Consider the following 20,667-nt stretch of genomic DNA (forward strand, 5'->3'; position numbering starts at 1 on the left):
ATAGGGAGAAATAAAAAAGATAAAGAAGAGGTTTCTAAGAAAGATATCCAGTTTTTTATATCCGATTTAGACTAGCTTTATACTCTTAAATATATTCTATAAGTTTTGTTTATATCTTATTAATATAGCTGTTAGTTATTTAATAATCTTTTAAGTTACTTGAGAAATTCAAGTTTTCTTAATATTATGTAATAATTATAATTAATTATAATTAATTATAATCATAATCAAATCATAATCAACTATAATTAACTATAGTTAATTATAATTAATTAGCCTTGATTTTTTTTGGATACACTGAGTACACTCAGTAGCGTTCAGGCCAGCATGGTTTTTGTAACGGCAGAAACCAAGCAATGGAACGATACTCAAAGATCTATAATTCCAATATCCTACAGAATCTAAAGCTAAGGAGAGAAGGAGTGAGGTGTGGCAGTGGATAAGTAGGTATGGCCAAGACTACTGAAACGCCGAGCTTTGGAAGCGAGCTTGGTTTGAACCATAGCTTGGAACTTTAGCTGAAACCAACCATGTGACACCAGCCGTCACAGTTTTGGTGGGTGGATTAATCGCCTAGAGTTCAAATCAGCTAGGGAAACACTTCAAAAGCTTTTGGTAACAAATACGGCGCCATGTTGAACAAGAATAAGAATCATGATTATTTTTTGTTACATATAAGCTATAAATAGATACACAGTGAGTATCGGTTGAAATGCGGCTATACGTTGGAGTTCAGACTCTGGCTTTTTTATGAGGAGCGTGGTCTGAGGGAAGCGAGATCTGGGCCCCAAAGACGGTAACCTGCTGAATTCGGAAGCTAAGAATAGTGTGACGGCTGGTGTCACATGGTTGATACGGACGTGGTTTCAGCCAAAGGGGTTGGTTTTAGCTATGGTTCAAACCAAGCTCGCTTCCAAAGCTCGGCGTTTCAGTGGTCTTGGCCATACCTACGAAGATTGCGGCATAAAGTGACGGGATTACAGGGCATTTACGCTCGCGTAGGGGTCTTAGCGGACTCCAGGGTGTGGCTTAAGGTACTGCGCCCGCTATAAGCCTTGTAACTCTAGGCCTAAACCCCTAAAACAAGGGCTGTGAGACATTTCCAAGGTGGTGGAAGATCTTCAAGGGTTATGGTGTTGCTGGCGGAGCAACTGTAGCGCTCGGGCGCTGTGAGAGAGCTATTTTAGGACTATTTAGCGACATTGCCCTTGTAAGTACAGGGGATACCTTCTAAAGGTGTGGTACCCCTTGTTTATAGTTTATAGCGTGCTTACAGGAGGGTAGCCTGGAAATATAGGGGACTTTAGTGGGTGAGTATAGTAGAAAGTGGCCTGAAAGTGGACTTGCGATACAAATGCCCTGTAATCCCGTCACTTTATGCCGCAATCTTCGTACTTATCCACTGCCACACCTCACTCCTTCTCTCCTTAGCTTTAGATTCTGTAGGACATTGGAATCATAGATCTTTGAGCATCGTTCCATTGCTTTGTTCCTGCCGTCACAAATAGCGTACAATCCAAGCCCGTTACGCTGTTCCTGAAATTGGTTTAGCGGCCCGAATTCGTATTATGCGTGGTTGGAAAACTTTTTGATAGCCCTAGCTTGCAAAGCTGATTGGTAAGAAGACTCTGACTCCTCTTTTCTTTGTGTTCCATTTCCGTTCCCTTCCGTTCCCTTCTCATTCTCAACATTTCAGCCATGTCAGAAGAAGAAGATCTCTCGTTTTCATACTTCGCGGATCTTCCAACCGAAATTCAACTTTTGATCTGGGAATTGTCTCTCCCAGATGCTTCCGTCATCCACCTCACCAACCCTCCGGGGAAGTTTGCAGAGCTATACGAACCATTGAGAAGCACACGAGAGTTGTCGCGGCTCCTCTACGTATGCCGAGACTCTCGTAAAGTTTTCAAACGCCACTACGTTCCGCTCGGCGAAATCTCGAAATTTGAACATAAGCATCCCATTTATTTTGACCCTGAAGTAGATACCCTGTATCTTGAAGTCACTTGGCACTTCTTGTATCGCCCTATCTCCAACAAATGGCTATCTGCGGCTGCCATATCCGCCGTTGACGACTGGACTGTTAAAAAGTCCAATGACAAAAGGTGCACCAACTCGGCAGTTGAAGGTTCTCCTGTTTATAACGCTGATAAAAACCACTTCCCTTTCTTAGCCGACAAGAAGGTTCTTAATTCAATCCGACATCTGGCTATGGACTACAGAGCTTGGAGTGGCTGGTGTTTTTTCCACCACATCGAGAACATAATCAACTTCTTCCCCAACTTTCCAAATTTGGAGAAGTTCACTTTTGTATTTGGAGAGCCTGGCGTTTGCGATGGAGATGAGGAAACTAACTATCCTCTAGAACTGGGAGAAATACAAGCAGGCACGGCGGCTTGGCCTTACATCCAACAAATTAAATTGAGAGAGTCTAAGGCTCAGGAACAGGCCAAAAAGAAACAACCGGGATTGAAGCTCCCACCATTCGAAGTAAAGATTCCGGGGAAATTGAAGCGCACTTTAAGGGAAGAGTACGATGCGGAATGGGATGCCCAGAGTGACTGGTCAGGGGAATGGGCACATTGTCTATACTACGAAGACTGGATTTACCGTTAACTGGCGGCGCCATTTTAAATTTAGGATACTGCATTCTTTTATCCGGATATTAATCTTCGTCACTCTTGATCTTAATAAAACAACCGCTTTTTCATTAATAACTCCCCCTCTTGTATTAGGGAAAATGTAAAACGACCCCCCGGGGGGTATTAATTGGGGGCCGAACTAATCTAAAATAGAAAGAAATACTAAGAAAGCCAGTTTTTCTTTAAGTTTAATTTTTTTATATTATAGAAAGCCAGATTATAAGCTAATAAAATATAAAGTTTTTAATATATAATAATTAGTAGATTTAAGAAAAATTTAACGAAGGTAAGGAAAGTCGAAATTTCTAAGGTATTATAAGTGCCAGAAACTAATTTATCTCGTATATAATTATTGCCTTTTCTATTTTATGCCCCAAATTAGAGCTCTTATATATAAACTTCCTTATATTTATATTAGGAATTCTGATTTGAAAGAAGAACTTAAGTATAAGAAACTAATTAAGAATTATTAAAACTCTAAAATCAATTAATTTGTCTAATTAATACCCGGGAGGGTATCGTTTTACATTTCCCCCTATATTGCCATTCATTAACCACGCAACTTATTGCAACCCTACGGAGATCGCGGCACGAAGCAACGGGATTATAGGGCCTTCGTACTAAAACTCCACTATAGCACTTGTTTCTATCGAACTCAGCCGTTAAATGCCCTCGTACTGTATTTCTAGGCTACTGCCCTGAAAACAAGCCATAAGCCTCTAATAAGGGGGCAACACCTGTCACGGGCTTATCCCCTGTATTTACAATGGCTTGTTCGCTAATTAACCCTATAAGAGTTGTATTTTTAACGTCCAAGCGCTATAGTAGCTCTACCAGCAGTGCTAATACCCTTGAGATCTTTATAACCCTGCAAACATCTCACAGCGTGTTTCTAGGGCACATAGCCTGGAGATATAGGGCCTTATAGCGTGCGCAACGACTGAATCGGGCTCTATAGTGGGCTAAGTGCCGAAAGGCCTATACTCCCATCACTTTATGCCGCGATCTCCGTACGGCCAAATGGCTCATAGTTCGATACCAAAGAAGGCGTTTCTTCAGGAGATTTTCACTTCTTCAACCAACTCCACTGGTCTTAAGACAACCGATACTTCATCTGTCGCAAAGTTCTAGACTCTCTCGGTGAATTTGTGCATTTCCCTAAGCTCGCTCCTGAGCTTCTTCCTGATGGTCTGGTCGCAATGTTTTCTACCACCTCGCACTGTCGAGATCGAGATACGTAGGAAATGTCATTTATCCATTCTCACCTACAACTCTACCTATCTCCTCCCTATCATCCCAGTTATACAGATCTGTGTTAATTAAAAGCTCTGACTGTTTATATCATAGCAGTGTGGGCTCCGATAAATTATCGATTAGTAATCGTTATCGGCTAAGCGATCGATAAACGATCGATATCGATAATTATCGTTGATAAAAGTGGGCCCAGCCAGCCAGCGAGCCCCATTACATGAACATCTCGCTTTCTAGTTCAATTATAAACCGATTAGTATTAAGATTAGTATAAAAGTAGACTATTATTACTATACTATTAGACTTTTTAACTTTCCATTTAATAGTCTATTATATAACGTAGACTAGCTAGTATTTAATCCAGTTATCGATAATTCCATCGATAAAAGTGGGCCCAGCCAGCCATTAAGCGAGCCCATCGATAATTCCATCGATAAAAGTGGGCCCGCCAGCCATTGAGCGAGCCCATCGATAATTCCATCGATAATAGTGGGTCCCAGGGCCTTGGCAATACTACAGGGCCACTACAGGGCCACTACAGGGCCAATACGCTATAATACGCTATATTTACAGGCCTTAGACCGCCTTTACAGTACTAAATCTATTAATAATAGTGGGTCCAGGGCCTTGGTAGTACTACAGGGCTACTACAGGGCTAATGCGCTATATTTATAGGCCTTATACCGCCTTTACTAAATCGGAATTCTGCTATAGTAAAGAAAAGGTGGTATGAGGCCTATAAATATAGCGCATTGGCCCTGTAGTGGCCCTGTAGTATTGCCAAGGCCTTAGTTCGATAATTATCGTAATCGATGGTCGATTATCGATTATCGAAAAATTAGCGCGATTATCTAATCGTCGCTTATCGAGCTTATCGGAGCCCACACTGTATCATAGTGGTCCGAGACTCCGAGGACCTTCGAGACTGGTTTTGTCCAAAGTAGAGTGAGTGATGTTGGTACTTGCAAATTTCTCAACGTGTCCCAAGAGTCACATAAACCATTTCTGAATAAGTGGCTATCACTTGCACCTCGCCTGTCTGGACCCCATAGAGACTTAGCCTTTCGAGCCGCTGATTAATCGACCACGTTCTTCAATCCTAAGCTAGCCACCCTTTTCATTGCCTACAGCGATGACCACCACACTCTCGTCTCTCTAGTGCTCACTAATACTCTAGCATCCAAGCAGTCAGCAGCTTCAGGATTAATTTTGGATTTAGCCTTCTGCTCCTTGGAGAAGCGTGAGGAATCAAGCTGATGACTTGAAAAACGATGCCAAATCTTGAGGGCCTTTACTTGGCTTGCGATGATCCTTGCCATTATTACCAGACGCCAAAAGAACTGTAACCTGGAGCTATCGCTTTTACTAATACTTGCAGCAACAACCCCGTCTCGCAGTGTCATGCTCCGAGAGCTGGAGTGGAAGCGGAAAGCTTAATAGACTTGTTGAAGAACAAAGAGTACACTGATCGAGACTTACCTGGGGTGTATAAGAATATCATTCGTGGCGAAAACGACATGCCATACTGATTAGGAGGTGATCAATAGGTTAATAGTCAGTTTTTTTGTACTACCACTGTTTTCTACGTGAGATATTCACGAAGAGAGAGCTTTCCATCTCCACTAACATTCCGCTCCATGACTAACATAGTCTCAGGTAAGAGAAAAAGATAGAAGTTATCAGTAGGATCTCGCAGCCATTTTCCCGGAATTGTAGAGACAGATTTGGACCCAGGGAGAGAGCAGCAAAGAGCGTACTGTGCACATATCTTAATGACAACGACATACCATCGTCAACTTGGTTAACGAAGGCATTTTGTGCCCGATATTTACTGTATACCGGCCCCGAGTGGTACGGAAAACAAATCATAGTATTGTTCTGATTCTCTGTTCTTCACTTCCAACTGTTTAATTCACCACCCGGTCTAAAACCGCCGAGCGAATTTAAAAACAGTATAACATCTTGAAGATGTCTGTCTATGTATCTCTCTGAGCCATATTTTTGCCAATTCAGATGTTCCTTAACAATTACCTCTTCCAACTCGGATATCACGATTCATCATTCCGCAGCAACCATCCAAATCCGGAGCATCGACACCCCTAATAACAGAGACTTCATCATGAGGGAACTCGGTCGTGACGTAATGGTGCCTCAAAAGTGTCCATCATTCAAGAGGAAGCTCCCCACCGAGATTTGCTTCACAGTCTGGTCCTTGTTATCCCCCGGCCCTCGAATTGTCGAATTCGAATGCATAAGCACCCTCTCTGGGTAAACCCTAGAACGGGTGCTTATGCAATTGAGAATTGAATTCCCTTCTAGACCCCTTTCCCCACACTTCGCAAGCTAATTTTTATAATTTTATCATAAAATAAGGCTTTCTTTTTCGGCTATTCTTTAGCCCCCGGCACGCGTACAAAAGGTGGGCAAGACGTACGTCCCTCTGTCCCTTACTTGTAATCGCTTAGGAAGTATATCCTCAAGGATACACGTGCGCTTCCTGCACTTTATTGAAAATCAGGGGCTGTATACCATATGGCCCGGCCCACTTTTAAGTGGAGTCGTAATTTCCAGAGTTTTAAGGAAACTGAGCTTCCATAGAAAAATACCACAATCAAGCTTCAATTCAATACATTTAAGGTATACGTGTGTATACGCTCCTGTGAGGCGCCGAACGGGGTGCCCCTAGCCTATTAAGGTCCTAATATTAGTAGAGAAATAAGCTTTAGAACTCCCAGAACTAGCGCTCTGTCTAGTTCAATCAATAAAGAATCGCGAAAATATTTTCTGAAGACGTATTTTCCTTTAGCCCGCAGTAAGAATGCCTGTTTTTGATAACCCTCTGCGACGACATGAGCGAAGTCAGGAATTCATCTCAGGCAAAGCACCAAATGAGGTCTTCAACTGTAAGATCAATAGGCTGTACATTTCGAACAGCCACGACATTTCCAGTGGCTTGGAGGAGAAAACATGAGATCCCTCTTAAGCCACGCCTGCATCTAGCAGCTTCGACTCCTTGCTCTCGACCATTTCTTTTGCCGGTATTTGGCTATTAAGAAATGCTTCCCACTCTTCCAGCTTCTCGTAGAAATTATGAACTACCTTGAGAAGCTCACCATTATTGATGGTGGAACCCCGTTCTCTCAAGCCATCGGAAAGCACGGCTGGAAGGGTGCGATTACATTCAACGATGATGATCACGACGATGATAGATACGTCAATTAGAATGTGGCTAAGACGTTGGATTTCTTGAATAACTTCAAGCCCTTCTTGAGACACTCCAAGATCACTGACTGCAAGATGATCGTAGAGCGCAAGGCAATATACCACGGTGGTTTCAAGGTGGAGCCTCTACCCTAAAGACACTTTGGTGACTAGTCTAGACGACTGCGATTTTATTTTGGAGTTTGGAGCCATATTTGGTCATTTGGGAAGAGCACAGTTAGATCTAGGAACGCTTATATAGGGAAATAACCTTTAGGGAGACGTTCCTTAACGACTTCGTATCTCAACGGGAGATACTAATACATAATTATATATTTCATAATAAAGTGCCATCAACGAGGAATTTCCACCTGTTCTGCAGAATTTCAAGAGACATGACTTGAATGGAAATGGATAAGGCTCTTTCATGGCTTGCAAATATCAATGCATGGACTTGAAATTGTGTGAATTATTTTGCGAGGACTAAAGCTTTATATTCAAGTCACCTTTACTCGGTTTGAAATGTCCTTGATCGTGGAAGTATATTAGAACCTGAATACGGATATGCACTCAGGGTCAACTTCGTTCGACAAAATAAAGAAAACGATCTCGCAAACGTACTGCACAACACACCTTATTAGCTTCTCTTCCGCAGTGGGCATTTAAAAGATCTAGAATCACACCCACAACTTCTCCTACGATTCATGCGTTCTCCGAAACTCACAAACATTCTAGACAACTAGATGAACACTTTACAAGCCAAGTCCAGCGTCTTCGGTTCCTGCAAGGCCGCAAACACGGAGCAGGTAGCATTCGATTCAACACCGGACAAATCCATGACACCAACCAGTAGCTTGTGATGCTTTAGATACCTTCACTCCCTTCCCGAACTGCCCATCAAACTCCGAGTCAAGACCTGGTCCAGCCGCCAGCACGGCATAGTCAGTCGTGACGCGGAATCGGAGTGGTACGACCCTTACAAGATATGGATTGCCTCGAGGGAGAACGAACAGTGATCACCTTTGATTTATCGAGTCAACAAAGACACCTGTCGGTAGTGCATGCTTCAGTACCGTATCATTTATCCTCAAGGCGAAGAGAAGTCTAAGCTAGAGGGTGAAACATTCTTATTGGAAAGTAATCGATTTATTGATGGAAAATCGATTTATTGAAGGTTGACAGACTGCAGAATGACTAGATACAGAAGAGTGAGTTCTAGAAACAGAGGAAAAATGTCCAAAGTAAGGGATTTATTCCCATTACCCTTCGGCGATACCGGTGATACCGAACCCGCTTTCTCCGATACATTATCAATCAGCTGATAAACCAAAGGTAATCAAAATGACGATATACTAGTAAGCTTGGTAAGCTCGGCGAGTGACGCATGACAAATGAGAGTGGAGAACCCTAAATTAGTGGTTGAACCTGGTGCTGGAAGGACTGGTAAGCTAGCTATGGTAGCGTACCAATTTCAACAATTCTTCCCTGACTACTTCTCAACCTGAAAGTCGATATCTTGTACTTGGTTGCAGGTCAACAGATGGGCAGCGGACTGACCGTGCAGAGTTTAGCATCACGGGATTCAATCATGACCTCTTGAACAACATACGGTTCGTGGCAGTGCAAGCTGAAGAATTCATTTATACCACCCGCTGGGACAACGATGATATAGAGCGCGACAGCGAATGCGGGGGCGCTTCCATTCTCTCCTTAGTAGAACACCAACTCTCGAGACACTCTACTTTATAGATGGGGAGTCCGACAAGAGGTCTCTTTGCGACACATTCGTGGCCCAGGACGCGGCAATCCCATATCGTCCCGAATAAAGGAAAAGTTGCAGGCTTGGGCTGAGGCCCTTGCAAAGTTCAATGCTTGTCCTTCAGAGCCACTGCCGCTCATGTGCGTCAAACAAGCATTCAGAGATGGGAAGCTGGTTGCATTCGACAGTGATGATCTACAATGAATCTGGGGAATCTGGGTGTAATCTCCTCTTGTTTAAGGGAGACACGAGGGTGCTAATTCTGGATTAATACAATTATAAAAAATATTAAATTTAATAAATAACCTATAACTTTTTCTTTAACTGTCTTAAAATTATATTATTAACTAATACATTCCTTAATTAAGTATTTTATAATTATAATATAAGAAATTATAATTAAAGTATTAAATTATTATTTTAATATTTCTTATATAATTATATAATATTACATATAAAAATATTTCTTTTCGTGATTTTTTTCTAAAAATTATAATTGCTCTTATATAAGAGCTAGTTACTTGCAAATTTCTAAGAGCTTTATATAAGGTCTTACTTAACAAATTAGACTAATTGATTATAAGGGTCTTATTTAATAAAAGACTTACCATAATATATAATTATAGAAATTTAAAAGATATACTCCTATATGTGAGTCAAGAAACGAACCTCGGTAAGGGTGTGACCGGCTGGTGTCACATTGTTGATACAGACCTGGTTTCAAGCTAGGGTTCAGGCACTTAGCGTTTCAGTAGTTCTAGGCCTTACTTACTTATCCACCACCACACCTCACTTTTCTCCTTAGCTTCAGATTCTAAAAGATAGGACCTAGAGATCTTTGTGCCTCGTTCCAATGCTCCAGCTCCACCGTCACAAGGGGAATAGAATAAAGGAGAGGCAGTTGCATAATGGGGGTTAAAGTCTACTGCTGGAGTGGGGTATATTTCGATACATCTACGTTTTTAAATACTGTTAGAGAGGGAACTATAAGGGAAAGGAGGGCAAGTCTCGTTTCAATTTATCTTAGTATAGTTGAGCTGAGTTAAGTAGACCTCAGTTGACTTGAGCTCAACTCAGTCCAACTCTCATAAATAATCCTTAAAACACGATCAGTGTCTCTTGGCAATTATTTCTTTCCTCTTTCGGATATCAAAAAAGTGGGTACACGCGTCACTCTGCACCTCGTTTAGGCTCCCCACGCTTGACCCCGCTTTTAGGCCCCTCGGACCGGGACAATGAGATTGACAATGGTTATTTAAAACTGCGATTTGCAAATTTACGTCTGTTGTGTGGCTAGATACCGAAGAAAGTTTAGTCTGTGGAATTCTAAGATTTATAAGGGAATATGAAAGTCTAGGGCTCCAGGGCGTATAAATTAGAGAGTTTATCCACCTGCAACTCACAACTTCCACATAGCAGTTTCAAAGTACACTTGGATAATTTGACCACAGACCGCGTCCAACCCAAACTAGATCCAGCCACCAACAGCGCTACCGTCTTTCCCAAGAGTCCTTCGGCACATCTTCTTAAGATCTGCTTCTCGCGATGTCGCACAGCCCGCCAGACGTAGCAGTCCGCAGCGAGCCCAGCCGTGCTCGATGCAAACCTCTTGAGATGTTCTCTCTCTTTGCGACACTCCCCATTGAACTTCGGCTCAAGATTTGGGGTCACATTTTACCAGGACCTCGAGTCATCGAAATTGAGTGGTCCAGACAATGCAACGCGTGGCAGTTCACATCCGAGAGCAAGCCAAGCATGACTCTTCTTCATGGTGTGAACAAGGAGGCGAGAGGGGAGTTCTTGGGATCATATACAGCAATCTCCCTTGAAGATAGATCATTTTCCATTTTCCAGCTCGGGGCGCGGCCAGCATTACCATTTTGTTGCTTTTTCAACTTCGAGCAAGATACTCTGTACATTGCGGCATCTACAGATATCAGCCACCCATACGTCAACTATTCAATGGATCGACTTAGCACCATCGTTTTCCAGGGATGTAAGCACCTTGCGGTTCAAGGAGAGACTTTCTGGAGCAGAGAATTCGAGGCCGGACAACCATACATCATCACACCTTTCACCCAAATGAAGGCCGCGAAGCTAGCAAGTCTATTGGCAAGATTTTCAAGCCTCGAGACATTGAGCGTAGTCGTTGGCGATGACTATAGCCAGGCATTACACATTCTTGGTCCGCCCAATAACAAGCCGCAAGGAATTGTTAAATTAACTGATTTGACCTGTGGGCGCCCTTCGACGAGCAACTTTGTTGGTGCAAAAGAGCAATTTCTGGCATGGATGGAATTCCTACGCAGCCATTTCCCTGAGGTTTCATCGGCAGATTTGGCTATCAAGCAGGCTTTGCGGGGAGGAAACCTCGACGTCATTGATGTATGGGGCATATTGGACCACGAAAGCTCTTGAATACGAGGCCATGCGTCGAGGAGGGCCGTCATTTTGAGGTCATGGGAGGAAGGAGGGTTCCTACTAGGGAAAAAAAATCCTCGTAATTCTACAAGCGCGCCGCTACCATACAATATTCAACCCGGCGGAGGATGATAAGGTTTCGGGCTATGGGACTCTGGAGATTGCCATTATACTTCTGCAATAAAATACCAATACTGCGCAAGGCTTTCAGACTCATGTTGACTCAGTTTTCGTGCTACCATGAGCTCCGATCTCTAATATAAGCAGTCCCTGAGTAGAAGATGATGCCTTCATACCCTTCCTAACTGGCAACATCTACTCGCTTCTCGCACAAGAAAAGTAATAACTTCCATTACGGTTAGGTCCCACGAGTCAGTTGACTTTATCAACAGATCTTACTATGCGGGTGGGCTTGTCTTGCAATCACAATCCAAAATGCCAAAAGACAAATTGTGAAGCAACTCTCACATTTTGGATGATAACTTCCCTGTTTTGTTTCGACTCCTGTTGTCACAAATTTCTTTGGTATCACTTAGCTACCTTTATCTATCCTTCTACCGTGAACGAAAGAAACAAACAGAAAATAAGTTTGCATCGCTTCCATTCATCACAAGTTCCCTATTTGTGTTACTGACACAGGGTCCTGTCCTGGTAGAAAAACTTGAGGATTTCGACCCTGACTTGCCTAAAATTTTGATACAATGCTATTAGATCCTTGAAGTGGACAATAGGAAGGAAGACCTCCTTCTCGTTTAGCCCCAGGGTTGCTCGCTTCTGCTCCTTCGCCAGCTGGTGAAGTCACACCCACAGCTCAAACCAAGGCAAAACATGTATTAAACCCTAAAGTAATTTGTCGACAAATCCCGGGTTATCAATAGCCAGGCCGTGTGCCTCTTTCTAAAGGCAGAGACCGCGGTAACCATGGCGGCCAACTCTCAAGACTCAAGCTTGCCGGGAGATATCTAAGTGGCACTCACAGGACCAGACACTGGAGAGAATAGTGAATATCACGGATGCAAATGTGGTTGGCACGAAGGCGACGCCAGCGAAGCCATTTCGGGGCTGGGCCCTCTGAAATTCTGTATCGAGTCTCTATATCCTGTTCACTCTCCGCCTCCAAAACTAAAAGGAAGTAATTATAATCAAGAGAAAATCTCCTAAAGAGCTCCTTTCAGAAATCAGACACAAAATAGTCTGGTTCGTCTATTAATATTGACAACAGCGATGAGTTTACAACAGACGACCCTCGGTTGATCCAGTAGAGAGAGTACAAAGCACAGCTTTTTGTTCTCTAAGCTACAATAGTAAATCCGAAGCTGACAAGAGAGCAGAGGAAAGGCTGAATCCTCTAAATGGAGACATGAACTGCAGATGCACCGTAGATTATGCAGAAGAAGAATGGTGGGGGGGTGAGGGGTAGGCTGTGGGGTGTATATATACGGATAAGATCTGCAGAGGGATGGAGATGAGTGCATTCCATTTGGGGTCCCAGGCTGCAAAACACTAAGCACTTCGCATTCAGTTCACTCCCTCCAAGTTTTCCAATATGAAATTTCAAAAGAAATGCGTTCCAATTATCGTACGCCGTCGGCGGGTATCTTCATTCCTCCTGCCTTTTACCGTGGCCTTCTCAAAGGATGCGCCTCCGTATTCAAAACCCACTCATCCAAGTTCACCACATCGAAGTCCTCAAAGCAAAGATAAAAGTACTTCAGCGTCTCGGCCAACCAAAAGCTCTCCATGCTATCAATCTGTTGGGCTCTAACTCCTGTTCTGTCTGTATTGTCATCATTCCTCTTCCTAGGTTCCGTCCCCGGCTGTTCATTATCCTCTTTCTCATCACCCGTTACGGTTATATCAGCGATCGCAGCAGCAGCGACTTCTGTCCTCGAGACTTTGTCAATAGCCTGGAACATCCTCCACGCAGCATCCTGGTAGATCTGCTTCCCCGTAATCCTCCACATTATAAACACACTCTCGATCGTCTCAGGCCTGAGAATATACCGCCTATCATCCGCACCTACAATACCCTTCCAAAGCTTCCTCTCCTGTATAATCTTCTCCACACTTTCACCTGTTCGCCCACCGCTGCCGTAATTAGTTTTGATAACGTCGTGCCAGACTGAGTCCTCCCAGCCACAAGCAGAGTTCTTGGGGCACGGGATCACGGTGTACAGCTCTGGTGCGATCTGGTTTGGAGCGGCGTCGTAGGCCCAGATGCAGCCTTGGGTTAGCTCTTCTGCTGTCTGCAGGTCTTGGGGGCGGCCGAAGATGCGGGAGGCGAGACCGACCATGCCGCCTATGAAGCATGTCAAGTGCTGACCTCTTGGAATTAGGTGGTTTTCGCCGTCGTCTGTTACTCTGATGTCCCCTGATGCTTGGACTGGGAGGTTGCCAGGGTTGTAGAATCGGAAGAAGAGGAACTCTTTGGCTACTTCGATAAAGGATTCGTAAAGTTGCTTTGGCTGGGAGAGCAGCCCGCCGAGCAGAAGGTAGTGTTTGGGAAAGTACTCATATAGCGAGTCTGACATGCCGCCTAGAGTAAAGAAGTTATCTTCCGCAAAACTAGGGGTTGCAGCATCGATGCTGACGGGCCACATCCCGGGGAGTTTTGTGGAGTTTTGGGCGTCATTGAGGACGTTTGCGATTCGGGCAATGGCGTCGTAGTATTTTGGATCGCCGGTTACCTGGGAGAGATGGGTGAATTCTAGGGAGAACGAGCCGAGTTCCGAGACTAGCATTCGCGCAGGGGCGGTTTGGGCGTAGCCTTCGGTATATCTATTCCCACATTAACTTCACTTTCTCGATATGGGGAAGTGAATGAGATCTACACACTTCTTCCAATCCCATCTCGAAATCGGCATTCGATTCGGCGTATCAAAACAGCTCATCAACAACTCCCCAACCTCCACGGCCTTCGTCAATAACACAGGAAACCTCCCCCCACTAATATCATACGCCGCCAAAAAGCCACCCATATACCTAATCGTCGTCTCAAAAACATTAATATCCTTCGTCTCCGTGGTAGTGAAATCAATTTCCTCGATAGCCTTCACAGCAAGTGCGAAGTCTTCCTTCATACCCATAATCCATAACGTGTCCAGCGAATCCACAAGCGTGGCGGCCCAGCCGCCAAATGTGTCTTTATATTGTCCTGTCAAGGGTGTAACTTCGTCTCGCAGCCAGGCATTCTTTTTATATCCTTCCCAACTGTGCTTAAAACTCTCTTTCACTGCATCCCGTCTGCGTAGCCTCTGGTATCTGACTTTAGGCTTCTCTTCTGGTGCGAGAGCTTGCACGGTAGGTATCTTGTGAGGTGTCCCTGTTGGAAGGGGAATAAAGGATGTTACGGGATAGCGATCGGGGAGCTTCGACCAGTGTGTTTTGCCATCGGTGAAGATGGTTTTCGGGAGGTAGGGTGTGTAGCCGTAGTTCCAGACATTGCCTCGTTGACTCAGGTAGTAGAGAGTTACGAAGGCGAAGGCGATTGTCAGAGCTAATATGCGAACCCTTCGAACAGCAGGCATGGTGCTAGAGTCGGGAGGTTCGAGGTGTTGACAGCTAGGTCCACATGTCGTGTGCTGGCATGGATTTGGAACGCAGCAGCAGAGCTAATCAAGATCGAAGCCGTAGATATCGAATTCCAGACGCGTAGCCAGAATATCACCGTAAAGGACTGTGAAGAATAGTAGGAATGTTTGGAAACGTGGGTTTTTGGGGGATTTCTTCGATGATGCTGTCTCGGAAGGCTGCGCTTTTGGCAGGGATCACCACAGGGCTGAAGGCGGGCTAAATTCAGGGGTCTCCGCTCTGCGAGTTCATCCCGTACAGCACATACGATCGTATCCGTATATCCGTATTGCAGCTGTCTATTGTACATGACTTCTTAGCTACCGAGGTTTTCACGAATTTTCTGAGTCAATATCAGTAGGGCTGAGTAGGTAAGGTTAGAATCAACTCTTTTTTGAAAACGTAAGATACAAAGGACCAAGAGCAACGACCAAGAAATCTCCGACCACTAAAACTGAATTGTATTTCTGAAGGGTAATCATCACAACGTTATCTGGGCCAATCCCCCAAATCTAGCATTTCACTCCAGTCCAGCTGCCTGGTTCAATCCCCCATTCCATTCCATTCCAAGCCCAACCATCGAAGTACTAAGGTCTACCCGCTCGCCTGGAACACGCACCGCACCCAAGAAAGCAACTTTTCTACTTCTGCATCATGAGTTGGACGAACTCGTTATCTGGGGAGTTAAATGTTAGTGGTGGGCAGGTACAGTGAGGCTGGGAATATACAGTCAATTCGGCCATCACCATCTTGATCGGCCTCTCTGATCATCTCATCAACCTCATCATCTGTCAACTTCTCACCAATGGATGTCATGACATGACGGAGCTCAGCAGCCGAGATGAAGCCGTTGTTATCACGATCAAAGACCTATCTAATCAGCTTTTCATCGTTCCGAAGGTTTGCAGACCACGCTCACCTTGAATGCCTCTCGGATCTCCTCCTCAGAATCGGTGTCCTTCATCTTTCTTGCCATCATTGTGAGGAACTCTGCAGCGTATTAGTATGGTCGCATGCCTTTTTAATTGCTGGGCCGCACCTGGGAAGTCGATCGTGCCATTATTATCAGCATCAACCTCGTTGATCATGTCTTGCAGTTCAGACTCGGAAGGGTTTTGGCCGAGAGATCGCATAACAGTGCCCAGCTCTTTGGTAGTAATTTGTCCTGTTAAAGCTCCCATCAGCAGCTATTCTGTGCATGTATGCTCCTTTTGTAATTCGTGACTCCCTGTTCTCGAAGATAGGCAGCCGCTCGAGGCAGGGTCGAAATCGAGGAGGTCAAGTGTCCAGCACCATATATAAGATTTATAAAGGGTATTCGAGTACTAACCGTCGCCGTCCTTGTCCTATTGTGCCAATATCGAATCAGCGCCAAGTTTTTGCCGGGAGCCTTCCCACCTTTATGCGGCTAAAGCTCAGGGGAAGGAGGTACTTACGAAGAGAGAGAAAGCTTCCTTGAACTCGGAGACTTGCTCTTCAGTAAGAGAATCAGCCTGCCATCAACTCCATTAGCCTCTATACAAAAGTAAACCCATCAACCTCGCGCGGCTGACGACACAGATCGCGGGGTTGGATGAGCTTTGGATTCAGGGTCTAGGCTTGCGTACCATCTTGGAAGATGTGTGAGGGCGGGCCGGGGGTTTGTGGTGGTTGTATAGTCAAGATGTCGTCGTCAGGCGTGAAGGTGGTTCGAGGCGTCGGGAGCGAATGAAGCTTTTGTTGTGGGCAGATTGTCTTGCGGCTGTGGTTGTTGATTGAATTGCGCTGTACTCGATGTTGGACAGGAGTACGGCGGCCGAGAAGTGATTCTGTGCAGAGTCCTAATTAGCCACATGCCTGGCGAGTGAGGCTGGAGCTCACATTCGCAAGCAGACAACATGCGATCGCCATTCACAACACCACGAGGATCTTGCTTGATAGGGAGGAAGTCGCGAGCATCATAGCAGCTGTGCGAAGCTTCAATAGAGCTTATGCTCTCTCATCGCCGCGATGTGGCGCGATAGAACGAATCTGTATTTCCCCTGCTTCCACGTACACCACTCCAGGCACTGATAGCAATTGTAGCTACATTTCCTACCGGCAATCCTACGCACATCACCCAGCGAAAAAGCCGAAATACTCTTCATCAACCGGCAATGGCTACTCAGACTCTTTCGCCTCAGGCTCGTCTGAGCGGCAGGGGCTTATGTCCGCAGGCGCATTCGAGGACGACGGCGATGCAGTAATAGAAATGGATCTTCTACCCCCTCGATGGGCAGACGTATCAGACGAAGTCACGGAGCTGTTGACGGATATTTCGGGGAAAAGTGTGAAGCTGGAGAAGTTACATCAGAAGCATGTTCTGCCAGGATTCGATGACGAGGAAGTCAAGAAGACTGAGGAAGGGGAAATCGAGAAGTTGACGCAAGATATCACACGGGGATTCCACGAATGTCAGAAAGCGATTCAGAAAGTGGAGCAGATGGTCCGGGAGAGCAAGCAGCAGGGTGGGATAAGTAAAGGGGAGGAGACGATGGCGAGGAATATCCAGATCTCCTTGGCTGGGAGAGTACAAGAGGCCAGCGCAGGATTCAGGAAAAAGCAGAGTGCATATTTGAAAAGTATGTTTTTATGAGGATTCTGGAATTCTCTAGCTAACGAGTGCAGAATTACGAGGTCTCAGTGGGATGGCTGTCCCAATCGATCGGGCGTCCACCCCTCTATACAGCAATTACACCGACCCCTCCCTAATGGAGTCAGACGCCGACAAATCCTATTCGCAATCGACGCTCCAACAAACCTCCCAAAAACAACTCACCTCCAACGATGCCGCCATAATGCAACGCGAACGGGAAATTACAGATATAGCACAAGGCATCATCGAGCTGGCTGATATCTTCAAAGAGCTGCAGACTATGATTATCGACCAAGGGACGATGCTAGATAGAATCGATTATAATGTTGAGAGGATGGCAGTCGATGTCAAGGCTGCAGATAAAGAGCTGAAGGTTGCGAGTGGGTATCAGAAGAAGGGGACCAAGAGAAGGATCATCTTCTTGCTGATACTGCTCGTGGTGGGGATGGTAATTTTGTTGATTGTCAAGCCGAAACGGCATAGAGGGGCGGATGAGAATGTAATACCACCTTGAACTTTTCTGTTTGATAAGTCCTCATTTCTGCGCTGCATTAGACTTCCATTCGGTCGAGGATTGGGTTGAGAAAAGGAGGAGTTAAGCGACTCGTGACTTCCTCTCCTTAAATCAACTTCGCAACCTTCCCAATTTCCTGACCTCGCCAACTCCAGCGACGAGGTTGTCAACACCACCTCCCAGCGTCTTTGTCGTCAACCGCCTACCTCGTCCTTCATTGTACTCCTTCCCCAAGGACAATCAAGCGCTTCTCTCCAGCTGCACCAGGCAGTCAACACATCCTCGACGCAAAAGCGAATTCGAACGAGCTACCAAGACTCTGGAGTCACCAACCCCAACCATCCACCTCCACACACCTCCTCAATCGCATCTCAATCTTTCTATCACACCATGCCCAACAATAAGACCCCCTCCTCAACGTCGCCTCCGTCTTCAACAGCCACGATGCCAGACAACCCTGAGTCACTTTCATCACAATTCTATTCCAAGCAAAACCACCTTACTAGTCCTGACACCAAAATTCCCATGCAAGTTAAGCCATTGCCGTCGTCAATTTCGAACGATGTCAAGCTCGATGTGCCACAAGCCGGTGGAACAATGCATGTCCAATCTGGCGCTGCTGTCCCGGTTGCCTTGACCATCGAACCGAATGACTCCCTCAATGTCAAGGAGGCACCTTTGTCTTCACCACCTCCACCCGAAGCCAACACTATCGAGCCGATTATTCCTTCTGGCACCGGGTCAATGGAAGATACCTCGGTCGATACTACCTCGCTTTCAGAGTTCATGCTGTTTCCACTTAGGCTGAACATCTGGAAGTAAGCTCTCCGCCCACGGATTATGGAAATAGAATATTGCCATAGCTTGAGAGATGAGCAATATCCCTCAAGCACATGACCACTTGTCCACCTCTTCCTCGACCTCGAGTTTCGCCAGCGAGCAAGACTCAATTCCGGATATAACCTCTCCGAACTCAGCCACCCGACAGGAGTCTAACGAGCTTCCGCGAGATCTCGAAACCCTCCCCTCCCCCCGCCCAGACACCATGCAAGAACAGGGAACCATGTCCGTTGCGTCCTCTCCAAGTCGCGTCGAACAATCACAAGAGACGACCCAGCTTACCGCGGCTCTCGGCACTTTCACCTTCTTCCCGAAGTTACCTATCGAGATCCGACTCATGATCTGGCCCTATAACTTTCCGCGAGGACGCGAGGTCAATTTTGGCAACGAGCTCACGTTTAATGCTAATTGGACCGCCGTCATGAGCTGCATCTTCCAATTCGAAGAGCCATCTCCACTTTCTATTGCACTCCGAGTCAACAGAGAGTCCCGCCAAGAGACGCTGAAGCATTACACCATCCTGTTTCGAGGTGATAGTCAGATTGCTGCAGGACAAACAAAGCCAGTCCAGAGACCGTTCTGCTACAATCCGAAACTTGACACTGCTTGGATCAACCCCCTTGCACTACAACTGATCTGCTGGGACGGAGCCGCCTTTGTGCCTGACCCTTGGTTGCCTTACCTTGCTTCCGCAGCACCTTCAGTCTTCCCTAACACACGAATACTCGATATTCGGGGTTGGTACAAGATGTGGCCCTCAGTAGTTCAACTAGGACGGGCGCCTCTGTTTTATGCTGCTTTTATTGGCGAGATCCATTGCACTGTCCCAGTTGACCACTTAGCAAAGCCACTTCACCAGTATCTAAGTCCACAATTGGAACCCCTTCTGCAGTTTCGGGGCTCGGAGGAATTGAAATTGATCCCATATCGCAATAACGGAAGCGCCTTCAGTTATGCGTTCACACACATTCTGAATGGGCAATCGGAGAAGCGGTATTTGCAGGGCGTCAAGGAGTTTCTGGTGGTACACAAGGACAATTTTGGTGGAAAGTCTCCGGTTCTGACAATTGCGGAGCAGGAAGGATAAGAGGGTCATGGGGATGTACTGTGGTTGGCTAGGAGGTTCTTGCGAGACCGTAGATCTGAACTAATGTTCTGCCCAAAAGTGATGGGTCAACACTACACACTTGATCCTCACAAGTTCATATATGTATGTATAGCGAATATTAAGCGTTCATTTGGAAACAGTAGATGAAATGCAAGCTTTCTTTCTTCACGTTTCTCCCTCCCCTAGTTTCAAATATTGCGGTCCCTCTGACAAAGAGAGGTTGTAGCTGCCGAACACCTAGCACGGCACAGGAGGTACGAATCGTGACTTTCTCAGAGTGTAAAATCCATATTGAGTCACATGAAACATTTCAGCTATGCTTCAAACTGCAGCATGCATGCATAAGGTGATTAATAAATGAGCGCGTAATGTGGATTCTCCTCATTATTTATGGTGTAGGAGGGACCCAAGTCGAAAGGATTGATATTTCCTGGATGCTAGGGATGGGAAAGCAAATTGCAATACTTTATGGCTGAGGGGAGGAAGGATTGAGGCGAAGGACCGAAGAAACCCTAAAAGAAGCCCAAGGAAGGCTTGATGCTAGCCCGCAAAATATATTCGAAATGAGTGGCGAAGACATAACTCCGAGAGCCACACTGTCAAACCATTTGCCAAGACTTGAAAGAGCTTGCTGGTGCTGTTTCAGTGCGGCTGACGATCACCTTGGCTTGAACCTTCTTCTTTACAATCGCATGATATACTGCGGATACACGGTTCTGCAAACACATTAGCATCTTTGCAAGAGGG

At 45.5% G+C, this 20,667-nt stretch overlaps 6 protein-coding genes across 6 annotated transcripts; 4 read left to right on the plus strand and 2 right to left on the minus strand.

The window, feature by feature from the left end:
* The first annotated feature begins 1,571 nt into the window (after positions 1-1,571).
* On the plus strand, positions 1,572-2,703 carry K444DRAFT_316078 (uncharacterized protein). The gene is made up of 2 exons (XM_024871846.1): positions 1,572-2,310; positions 2,366-2,703. The coding sequence occupies exons 1-2, from the start codon at positions 1,699-1,701 to the stop codon at positions 2,423-2,425; spliced, it is 672 nt and encodes a 223-aa protein (XP_024740812.1). The 5' UTR covers positions 1,572-1,698; the 3' UTR covers positions 2,426-2,703.
* A 7,457-nt stretch (positions 2,704-10,160) lies between these two features.
* K444DRAFT_609494 (uncharacterized protein) lies at positions 10,161-11,489 on the plus strand. The gene has a single exon (XM_024879587.1). The coding sequence runs from the start codon at positions 10,399-10,401 to the stop codon at positions 11,269-11,271; it is 873 nt and encodes a 290-aa protein (XP_024740813.1). The 5' UTR covers positions 10,161-10,398; the 3' UTR covers positions 11,272-11,489.
* Positions 11,490-12,731: 1,242 nt separating this feature from the next.
* On the minus strand, positions 12,732-14,991 carry K444DRAFT_555858 (glycoside hydrolase family 47 protein). The gene is made up of 2 exons (XM_024876721.1): positions 14,110-14,991; positions 12,732-14,052 (listed from the first exon to the last, which is right to left on the minus strand). Exons 1-2 carry the CDS (start codon positions 14,799-14,801, stop codon positions 12,891-12,893), a joined length of 1,854 nt encoding a protein of 617 aa, XP_024740814.1. The 5' UTR covers positions 14,802-14,991; the 3' UTR covers positions 12,732-12,890.
* A 346-nt stretch (positions 14,992-15,337) lies between these two features.
* On the minus strand, positions 15,338-16,597 carry K444DRAFT_609496 (EF-hand protein). Its single transcript, XM_024879588.1, has 7 exons — positions 16,452-16,597; positions 16,281-16,337; positions 16,175-16,190; positions 15,884-16,009; positions 15,764-15,834; positions 15,573-15,714; positions 15,338-15,520 (listed from the first exon to the last, which is right to left on the minus strand). The coding sequence occupies exons 1-7, from the start codon at positions 16,452-16,454 to the stop codon at positions 15,486-15,488; spliced, it is 450 nt and encodes a 149-aa protein (XP_024740815.1). The 5' UTR covers positions 16,455-16,597; the 3' UTR covers positions 15,338-15,485.
* A 236-nt stretch (positions 16,598-16,833) lies between these two features.
* K444DRAFT_521945 (t-SNARE) lies at positions 16,834-17,972 on the plus strand (the record flags this gene model as incomplete). Its single annotated transcript, XM_024874165.1, has 3 exons — positions 16,834-16,856; positions 16,909-17,444; positions 17,491-17,972. The coding sequence occupies 3 exons, from the start codon at positions 16,834-16,836 to the stop codon at positions 17,970-17,972; spliced, it is 1,041 nt and encodes a 346-aa protein (XP_024740816.1).
* Positions 17,973-18,407: 435 nt separating this feature from the next.
* On the plus strand, positions 18,408-19,952 carry K444DRAFT_316112 (uncharacterized protein). The gene has a single exon (XM_024871847.1). It carries the CDS (start codon positions 18,844-18,846, stop codon positions 19,897-19,899), a length of 1,056 nt encoding a protein of 351 aa, XP_024740817.1. The 5' UTR covers positions 18,408-18,843; the 3' UTR covers positions 19,900-19,952.
* Positions 19,953-20,667: the final 715 nt, after the last annotated feature.

This window comes from Hyaloscypha bicolor (genome assembly GCF_002865645.1).
Source record: "Hyaloscypha bicolor E unplaced genomic scaffold K444scaffold_47, whole genome shotgun sequence".
Taxonomy (NCBI): domain Eukaryota; kingdom Fungi; phylum Ascomycota; class Leotiomycetes; order Helotiales; family Hyaloscyphaceae; genus Hyaloscypha; species Hyaloscypha bicolor.